This window comes from Lytechinus variegatus, chromosome 17 (assembly GCF_018143015.1).
Source record: "Lytechinus variegatus isolate NC3 chromosome 17, Lvar_3.0, whole genome shotgun sequence".
Taxonomy (NCBI): Eukaryota; Metazoa; Echinodermata; class Echinoidea; order Temnopleuroida; family Toxopneustidae; genus Lytechinus; species Lytechinus variegatus.
In genome coordinates, this window is record NC_054756.1 from 19,528,634 (window position 1) to 19,539,805 (window position 11,172).

At 38.3% G+C, this 11,172-nt stretch overlaps 1 protein-coding gene across 1 annotated transcript; it reads left to right on the forward strand.

Moving 5' to 3' along the window:
- The first annotated feature begins 582 nt into the window (after positions 1-582).
- LOC121430931 (retinol dehydrogenase 8-like) lies at positions 583-6,276 on the forward strand. The gene is given in 6 exon segments (XM_041628363.1): positions 583-671; positions 3,261-3,461; positions 3,463-3,554; positions 4,946-5,125; positions 5,444-5,537; positions 5,949-6,276. Coding segments are annotated over 5 exon segments (864 nt in total). The 5' UTR covers positions 583-671; positions 3,261-3,291.
- The last annotated feature ends 4,896 nt before the right edge of the window (positions 6,277-11,172 follow it).

Genomic DNA, 11,172 nt, shown 5'->3' on the forward strand with positions numbered 1-11,172 from the left:
CCCTTTTTTTCTTCTCTTTCTTTCTCCCTTTTTCTCTCTTTTTTTTCTTTCTCCCCCTTTCCTCTCTTTTTTTTTCTTCCTTCCCTCCGCTTCCTCTTTCTTTTTACTTCTCTTTTCCCATTTTCCTCTCTTATTTTTTCTTTTCTTCTTTTCCTTCCCCTCTTTTCTTTTTTCTGTTCTTTTCTAAATTCCTTCTTTTCCTCTCTCTTTGCTTCTCTTCCTTTCCCCTCCTCTTCCCTTCTTATGAGCGGGGGGGGCAAGGCCCCTTTGGCCCTCTTCATGGAGCCCCGCCGGTGCGACGTTCCCGGGGGGGGCAGTAAAAGTAAAATGTAATATTGTAACATGCGTGAACAAAATGTTTCCAAAGCCCTAAACGAGTTTTTCTCTCTGTGCAAAATGCCCCTAAACACGTTTTTTCGCTGGCTGCATTTACACATTTTGAATCCCAAATAAGTTGTTGCCAAAATATGACCCCTTAAACAAGTTTTCTCGTTTCCCAGGACCGTTCCCAGGGGCCTGGTTGCACCCGGAATAACCATAACCCAAAGCCTCACCGGGCCAAAGCATTATGTCCGGGCATCGTGTGCAGTTATATTGAGGGACGTCCATACATGAATGCATGTATAAATCGTGTTGCCATACGTACGATTTGTCGATCTGACTCAAGACTGGTAAGCTTACAATAATAATTATGATTGTTATCATGCATGTAATCCTCATTTTATTATTAAAAAAATAGATATGAAATGAAATACTCGGAAAATTTGCTTTACCAATTGATCATGGGCATGGAATACTGGTAGACGGAATTGAGGTCAAAGAGGCGTATAGCACGCCGAGTGGACGTCATATGTTGCGGAAAGACTATACGTTACTGTACAGTGCCCAACATTATGGACCCGACTTGCAATGGTTTCTAAACCATTGTAGTGATACGACAATATAAGGGAAACAACAATATTATGTGGACATTGCCCCATTCATAATTTGTACGCATGGAGATTTTAGACACTCTTTACACTGCCAATGGATCTTAAAATAAATGGACACTCTCAAAGATTAACATTATACGTGCATTTTAATGAGGACATGCAGGTGTTTCGACAATAGCGAACACCGAAGGCGTATCATTTACAAGAAATGGTTTTCCTAGTCTTTTTTTTATTGTTGATGTCCTGTTTAGGAATATGTCTTTCCATCAACATGCTCAAAATTTGGAGCAGCAAAAGTGAGAAGCAGACGATTTTTTTTCATTCCTTGAATACTCACAAATAATGTTATCAATAACAATACTGAAAGGTACACAAACTCTTCTACACGCTATGTCTCTGTGAAATATTAGCAGAGAACTTGGGGAAATGGGAGTATACATGATCAGAAATCTTACAAAACATTGTCTCTTTCTTAAATAAGGTGTACTTTTTCCCAAGGGACACACAGAACTACATTTACCAATTGTGATTCAGAAATGCACATTGATTTGTCAGGATTTAATTGCTTTGTTTGTTTCACCTTCGGTAACAACACGGACCGCTTCTTTCAACCATAACATAATTCACGGGGGTCTCATAGTAAACATGAAGAGAATGATTATTCAAATAACAATGGCAGTAATAAGGAAATCCGATGAATGTCTGTCTCTCTGTCGGTCAATAACTGGACTTCATTCCTTGTTATATCCTGAATTCGTATATGCAGTCGTACATACTTTTGGGTTGTACGAAACATGGCAGTGGGGCTGTATTGGCCCTCCTACCCCCCCCCCCCTGAAGTAGGGGATAAACATTAAAAAATAAGACGAAGGGGGAAAAAGGGAGAACTTGGAACGGTGGGTAGTGTGATTCTATCGTACCAATTATTTATTTGAAAATGATTATCATCCTTATAACATGTATAAGGTGGTCTTCAGTCCCTCTCACCTTTAGGTTTATGTCACCCCTGTTCGTATCGCATCACATCGATTATTACGTCATAAATAGGCGACTGACAAGAAAACTTTACAAAGTCTTTACTAAAGGGGGTTAGGAGGAATTTATTTTGCTATACCTTGATTTGCCAAAAGTTATATTATGTTATTAAAATGAAACTGTACAACTTGGTCGGATCATCAAACGGTTGTTGGGGTTGGAGTGAGTTAATATCAATTTCATTATATCAATACCATTATATGCTCAGGCACGCGAATCCATGCCAAAATCTGTATTGTGTGTTTCGTTTAATGAGGAATGTCATCCGGTTGTGAAGTGATAACCTTTGCGTGAATGGGTCTTTATTCAAACATTATTGTCGGTATTGATTAATAAATTCAGATATAGTTTTTTTTTTAGTGTTACATAGACCGATTCAATGGTATTTTCCAAATCCTAAGTAAAGTAGGTTGCCCCCCCCCCCCCCATCTTCAACAAGACCTGTTGGTGATAATGCGCCCTCTTATGTCGATGGAGCCATGGAAGGAATGCTGACATCAAAAAAATACGCCCGGACTCTTGCCATCAAACATCAATATCACCCCTCCCCCAAACACACACACCCTCCCATACACATACACTCACACATCAACTATTTTCTTGAAAGCATTATAGAATTAGTTAGCTGTATACGTCGAGGTGACAAGATTTCTGCATTCAGTAAATCTGTTGGATCAAGCATGAAAGAACAATTTTTGGTATTACGGCAAATTAAAGAAATAACAAAAAGAGTACTCGGTGCGTGCAAGTGCAAGAGGTGAAGGCTAAAAGCAATGAATAAAGAATCCGTATACAGTCATGTTCACTATTGTGTAACAATCAGACTCGGGGCCGGTGCGTTAATTAGTCATCGTCATCAAAATTAGTGGTTTTAAGTCTTTGAATCTATAGATATAGCTTTATTTGCCCAATTTTTGTGTAAAACTATAGGGTTGAAAAGATAATAAAAAATGAAATGCATTTCAATAAAATAGAAAACCAACCGTAAATAGGTTAGAAATGCTTTTCTATTGTTTCATTACATTATTGTACCTTAAATAACAGAATATACATCATGGAGAAAAGGTAGAGTTATAGCAAAAAAAAATTATCAACTGACTGGAGCCTCGGAAGAACATACACCCTGCCCCCCCCACACACACACACACACAAACACTCACACCAACACACACACATACCTGCATCCATTTCTCTCTTCCTGTCACTCTCTTCGCTCTTCACCACCCCCCCCCCCCCCACTTCAACATGTCTTCTGTGCCTATATTATCTCTTTGTTCTTATTTATACCTAAAGAATATACGTTCGACTGACTCACTGCATCCCAATGGCTCCTCAAATTGTTCTTATGACCGGATGTTCAGCAGGCATCGGTCTGGCGACAGCCAAACGTCTTGCTCTGGACATAGATCAGCGTTACATCGTCATAGCCTCCGTCATCGCCATGTCGGAAAAGGCGAATCTCGTGGCCGCCGTAGGGGCTCCCTGAATAAAACAATTTTTATCAGGAGTTGGATGTTACAAACGATACCAACATTTCCGACGTAGTTCGTGACGTCATCAGAGAACACGGCAGGATTGATATATTAAAGGGGAATCCAGCCTTGGCCATAAAATGTTGTGTTGGGAAGAAGAAAAATAAATTAAACAGAATGGCGAAAGTTTGAAAGAAATCGGACAAGCGATAAGAAAGCTATAGCTGCTTTAAAATTGAGATCACTAATAGTATGTAGATTTCAAATTGGCAACTGGGTAAGTAAATTATGACTAGGGGCAAGGACAACTTTCCCATAGGCCATGTACTTTATTATCAGGGATTTGTGGTTTTCTCCTAATTACCTATTCCCCTGGGGCAGCAATCTAAATATAATCCTGTAGTATATTTTTATGTCCTCATGAAAGAAAAATATAATTTGAAATAAAACTTTTGGGAAAAATGACATTTTAGCCATAATATGTATCGAGTACATGAAGAGTAGTCCTTGCCTTACATCACTATGACATCCCATATGCGGCCAATTTGAAGTCTCCATGGGTATAGTGATTACCAATATTTACAACTTTTAAAAATTCATACTTTCTTGTTGTTGTCCAATATTGTTAAAACTTTCACCTATTAACTTGTCTGATTTTTCTTTTTCTTATAAAAACAAGTCTTTGTTTGGGTTGGATTCCCCTTTAAGTAAGTGGCCTAGCTCAACGATACTAAGACCTCATGCCTCGTGCGGTTAATGTCCAAGCGATTTATTACGAGAAGGGAATGCTAAATTTTATCAAGGCATTCCAGTCAAAAGTAAAGTAGTCGGAAACAACAGCAGCAACGAGTAGAAATAGTCATAATAGTAGAAGTAGTAGTAGTATAGTAGAGTAGTAGTAGTAGTAGTATAGTAGTAGTAGTAGTAGTAGTAGTAGTAGTAGTATAGTAGTAGTAGTAGTAGTAGTAGTAGTAGTATAGTAGTAGAAGAAGTAGTAGTAGTAGTAGTAGTAGTAGTAGTAGTAGTAGTAGTAGTAGTAGTAGTAGTAGTAGTAGTAGTAGTAGTAGTAGTAGTAGTAGTAGTAGTAGTAGTAGTAGTAGTAGTAGTAGTAGTAGTGGTGGTGGTGGTGGTGGTGGTGGTGAAATGAGGAGGAGGTATTTCGGCGTCAGCGCTAAGGATTATCTTTTATCCCCCCCAAAAAAAAGACAATCCTCCGCGCTGACCCCCACGAGGAGGTGTAGTAGTTGATACTAATAATAGTGATAATATGCGAAGGATTCTCCCCTGTTTCCATTCCATTTCATCTATTTATTTCAACACCAGACATTTTCAGCAATAGCTGTTGTCCAATAGTTTCCTGCATGTTGACCTGGGAAGAAGAACGTTCATATTTCGAGTAATTAGCCAATGCGCCATTTCTCATCCATCTTTACTTTTTGTTAGATTTGATTTAACATTTTGTGCATACCTTATTTGAATTCGTTTCCTCTTTCTCCCGCTTTACAGTTAGTGTTGCTGGAGTCGGATTCGTTGAAATTCCCGAAAGGGTCACGCGGGAGCAGATCGACAAAATTTTCAGCGTTAATACTATTGGACCAATAAGGCTAGCTCAGGCGGTCTTGCCTCACATGAAAAAGAGAAAAGCGGGTAGAATTGTCATTGTATCGAGTGACATGTCTAGGCAAGGTAACATATGTTCTTCCACCCCCCCCCCCCTTCTCCACCCCTTCTTTCCAGCGTCCATTTTCATTCACTTGCTGCTGACAGACGGGTGGTAGCTCGCACTAGTGTTCCTTATGATTTATATTTGTATGCGCGTACCAATTATTCGACGCGCACACATTACCGCTTGTCTACCAGTATTGCTGTTGTTGTTTTTTACGTATATGTATTATTCAACTTTTCAACAGCATCCATTTACTATTTTGCTTTCTCTAATTTTCTCCCTCCCATCTATTTAATTCAAATGGCATTCGGTTCTTTTATTTCCTTTTCCATTTGCAGCTTGGCCATACTTCGATCTTTACTGCGCAACAAAGTTCGGTGTTGAGGGGTTTTTCGAAGCTCTGGCATCCAGCGTGAGAGCTTTTAACATTAGGTGAGGATTATATCATAGCGCTATTACATGATTATATATTACCCAATAGAAAATATTTCTACCGGACATGTAGGTTGGAGCAGGGGACTTGTGTAGAATGGTTAAGCGAAATTTCTTCTTTAAAACAATTCAGACTTCAGAACCAGTTGCTATAGTTCATGGTGTAAAGAGTTAGGTCTGGGAAACCCCGATCGTAGAGTCCTGTTTGAACCCTGGACTTTCCACTAGATCTAAATGCGCATAATGGAAGAGTAACGTGTTTCAAGAAACGCATTTAAAGGATTGACGTAGTTTTTGACTTGACATTTTTTAGGCATCAGCTAGTGTTCAACAGAAAACGATTTAAATTGTACGAAATTGTGTGTTCATGATGCTATCATACGTTATCCAATTTCCCTTTTTTATTTATAGGGTGTGTCTAGTGGAGCCAGGCCCGATCACTACCGGGCTTTTGGATAGTCTACAAAATGACTTGCAGAAACTGATAAACGACAAAACGGTAGATGACATCGAACTCCGCCAGCTTCTTGGCCTGAATCGAGACTTGTCTGACATGGAGAGAACCCGCAGCGCGGAAGATGTCGCAGCGGACTTGACCACGCGATGTTTAGACGTCGACGAACCAGTACTTCGACATCTACTTCTTGATGATAAATTCATGAGTGCTACCCGAGAAGCGTTGGCGGACCTTACAGGAGAGAGTACGGTTACATTCATGCGCAATCAACTTGGACATTGAACGATGCATGAGAATGCTCTCACTCCAAGCAGTGATCAAGATGCGGAAAATCAGGGCTTCATACGAACCTGCGCAGGGTTACATAAATTTGAGACCGAGTACGCGAATTATGGGAGCGCCCTGCGTACTCGTATTTGTTCCTCTGCGCATAGTAATCGATGTTGACAAATATATCGCAAAATTTGGGAATGACGTGAGTTTTACGTATGTACGTAGTCTTACGTTGGCATTTTCTTTTCTTCCTGGGAACCTTTTTAAATACAGCACGAATCAAAGTTCAGTACTATTTTATGAGACCTGGCGGTGTTTCATGAAAGTTGTCAGCGCTGACAATGTCAGTGAAATCCTTTTATTTTGATTGGCTGAAAGACACTGGCCTCTGACTTTTGCTACGGTAACTGTCGGAGAAAGTCAAGTTGTCAGTGTCGACAACTTTCATGAAACGGTCCCCTATTCATGATAGAACCACTCTTTTGTGAACTTTTCCAAAAGATTACAAAATCATTATTTACGAAAATATAGGACTGCAGTAGTAGTAAAATTTTATTTTATTTTCAGTGAATTACACAAAGCAGCCCAAAAGGCTGAATAACATGCACTCTGAAAAGTATTGGGTAAAAGTGCCCCATGGGGATAATTATGTGTCCAACCAACATTGGACGTTTTTATTCTTATCCAGTGTGATGAAAATTTTGCCCATTCTAAAGTAATTGCTGCTTATTTTTCAACCTTACTGGACATCATGCTTCCCGCATTAGGTCAAATACTGCCCAGATTGGTTAGACACATACACTGTAAAAACTGTGGTGTTAAAACTGACACCAATTGGTGTTAATAGAGGACCACACCCTGAGGTGTTAAAATTACACCCTGGAGATTGAACATAACAACAAAGAGTGTAAATGTAACAACCATAGGTGTTGTAATAACACCTATAGCTGTAAAACTAACACCACCAATTCGACACCGGTGTAAAATAACTGGTGTAGTCCTCTATGTACACTGGTTAACACCACAGTTTTGCTGTGTAATTACCCTCGTGTTGGTAAAAATTCTACCCAATATTTTTTTACAGGGCATTGTCAATGATTCAAATAACACTTAAATACAATTGATTAAATATATTTACATTCATCGAATCATGGTCGTTATAAATAACGAAGTTGAATATTGAGTTTCAAAAATAAAACAGGAGAAAAAGAAAAAGAAAAAGAGAGATGAAAAAGAAGGGTATTTTGGCGAGCGAGTGGAATGAGCGAACGCTGGTAAGCGTTTTTTTCTTCAAATCGTCGGTCAAATTTGTCACCGCCGACGGAAAACCAGAAAGTATCATGGCCCAAAGATTTTCCCAGGGGTTGTTGCGTGTATTATTATCAATTGGCAGCACCCCTGGAATTCTGGGAGCCTAAATTTGAGAAATGTATGTTAAAAGACAGACATTTTGTGTTGAAACCTTTATTTGCTGTCTTAGGACCAAAACGACCTTCAAATTGGAATGAAAACTTTTTTTTCTTTTCATTATAACTTTAGTACCGCCCCCTTCAAAATGTTCCCAGTGTCCTGGACAGGAGGCAGCAAACAAAAAAATCTCTCGTCTGTTATTTTTTTTATTCTATCTAACAACGCCCCTGGGGCATGCATATCTTTAAGAGTAAAGAATTATATATAATACACGTTAACCCGTCAGATTATGTACAACTATAGGTCAGCAGAAAAGAAATATGAACAATAAGGGTCCTCAAATTTGCGACAAACTGACCAAAAATTCCAGTTCACTGCAAAGTCATGACAATAAACATCCATGAATCAAAAATTCAAGGTCACTCGACCATTTATGTACCGTTTATTGAAGCATGGACCTACCTCAGAGTGGTAGGTCCATGATTGAAGAAACTACTAGTAGTACCCACAATAGGACATGAATTAAATTTAATTTATCCTTTCGGAACAAAAAGCCTTTTTACTTGCCTCAACAAACCAGCAGATTCTGACCCATGGGGGAATCCAAACCTGATCTATCACACGAATACTTATGTTTCCACTAAGAGAAGATACGTGATCTAAACTTTATTATCACGTCCCGTTTGTACAGCTAGGTTTAATGTCTACATTTGAACCGTGACTTTGACTGTAACTAAAACAAGACTTGTGTAAAGGACAAGTTCGATCCAATTAAAGAATTGATTTGAATGAAAAGGAAAAAACCCAACAAGCATAACATTGCATATTTCATCAAAATTGGATCTTCTCTTTATTGAATATCAGCTTTCTAACGTTCCCCTCTGTTCCACCCTTTAATTTAGAACAACACCTGCATACGTGTATTCGAGTTGGTATGTTGGTTGTGCGTAGTGTTTGTTTAAACTGAAATGGATGAAATAAATTGAAAAAAGTTCATTATTGATTCTAGATAAAATAAAATGAACACAATAAAAATAGAATGAATCGTTCTGTGTCTTCTTCAAAAACTTTGTGAAGAAAATGGAAAATACCACGTCTCCCCTATCTCTCTCCATCTCTCTCCCTCTCTCTCTCTCTCTCTCTCTCTCTCTCTCTCTCTCTCTCTCTCCCTTCTATTCATATTTATCCCCCCCCCCTCTATTATTCCCTTTTCTCAGTCGAATCTCTGCTTTTGAATAGATTTCCCTTCATATTTTCATCCTTCTACTTGCAATCTGGCATTATAGAATCGTTGTTTTGTACCTTTTTTTTATTATGAAAAATAAACCGCACTGAAACTAAATCCACATTAAAGACATTATGACTCAGTATTCATGCACGCTCCGCCCCCTTATATTTACTAAGCAATCTGTTGATGTAGGAGTTGGGAGTAGTTCGTTTTATTCTTATTTAAATGCCAAAGGTACAAAAGACTCATAGTATGGTCCCACCTAGGTTACATAACAATCCAAAAATTCATTGTTTTTTTTTTCTTGTTCTACCGCATGCCCCTTGGAAGCGGGTCAGCTTCGGCACCCCAAAGATTTTCTGGAAATTAGGTTGAATTGTTGTAATGTATACATTCTCCCCCTCATATCACCCTTTTTAACCCTATCTAGGCCGGGGGCCCTCGAGCCCCCCCCCCCCCCTCAACAAATCGCGCGATAATTTCGCCGCGCGAAATTTTGAGACCAATTTTGCGTCACCCGGGTACGTGGTTCCAATATTACGCAACATTATGTTAGTGCATGTCAGACCACAAATTGCTCAAAAACGTGATTCGTGTACAAAGTCAATGCAAATTGTGTTTTCAACTAAAATTCATAAATGTAATATTATTTTTAGTTTTGCTGGTCTAAATGTATTTATTTTAGAATTTTTATGATCACAGAAGAGTCCCTAACAAATTTCATTGAAAAAAAACAATGAAAAACAAAAGGTCCCAAAAAACTGAGAAGGAAATACATAAGAAATTGAAAACAAAACAATATAATACATAAGAAAATGATTTGATATCGCAATTTTTTTCTTGTACACTTGCTAAAAACACCACAAAGAGTTTCTATACCATGAATTAGTACATTTGGAGCTTTGTTTAGGGAGTTGGAGGAAAGAGTAAGATTTCGCATACTAATTACGCATAAATTAGCATATTCACTTAATAGCAATTCACATGAAATAAATTCTTGCAGATTATGTCCCAGGCAACCCGCGTGCCAATTTTCGGCGCGATCGCGTGGTCGACGGCCGAGATCATAGGGGGGGCCTTTCAGCCCCCCCCCCCCCCAGCCATATGAACTCCCAAAATACCCCGGCCTAGATAGGGTTAAGCGAAATGCCAGTTTTTGCTTGTTAATTGTTTCTCCTTAAAATCATCTTTGCTTCCGAGGAAAATTCCCTTTTTTTGCTTGTGCTTGTCAAATCTTTTGATCTCCCCCTGCTTATCGAACTATTTTAACAGTCCAGCAATTCTTTTTTAATCGTCATCATGCAAGTAAAACATTCGTGGTGTTATTAATCTGCGTTTTACCCAAGTCTACCCAGCTTGATAAAGCACGGTTAATATTTTTCAGATTTTTAAGTATTTCTTAAATCCAATGATCATTTTGATGCCATGAAATTATTTTCGGCTTCTCATACACACTTTTTAGGCATGTGAGAAGCATAAACCAACATTCACTCTGGTCAATCTTAAAGTAACACATAACACAAAGTTTATACACTGCATATTGTTTAGCGTAATTTATCTTTTCACAGATATGTTTTAAGTAGGCAATCAAAATGTGGTATCAAAGTGACGTCACATGGGCTTTAAATTATGTTCAGTCGATTCTACGCCCAAAATTGCCCTTGTTCAACATGTTAAAGTAAACATATAACACGGAAAATAATTTTGTGCGCACTTTCAACTCATTCTGGCCCACTGTGCGGTGGTACATCCGACGGTCACCAGGGTTTTGAGAGTTCATTGCTATCGATCAGTGAAACAACAACAGCAACACCAAAGACCTCAATGACGTCTTTCATCGAGTTCACGCGTTATAATGATGTCCCCAGCATGCCTTCATCATTTCATATATTTATTTTCGAATGAGAAACCATGTCCCCATATCATGCTTATGGTAGCCTAATATACCTTAATCTTCTCACTGTACTATAGAAAAAATACATCACTGTAAGAGGTTATTATGCTAGAATCATATCGATAAATCGTATTGTTAAAAACAAAAAAAAACTTGTTCAATGTTTTATTTCTACATAATTATCATTCATTCATTCATTCCTTATTTTTTTTCTTTGCATTTTTATCCATGACAGTCTGATTAAAAGCCAGGATATATTTTGGAATGACGATAGTCATGCAATATAAAACAGTATTTAAGTAAAACAACTTTATTTCCGATTAGTAAAGACAAAATCAAAATGTGATGACGTCACATGATTTCAACAATAATG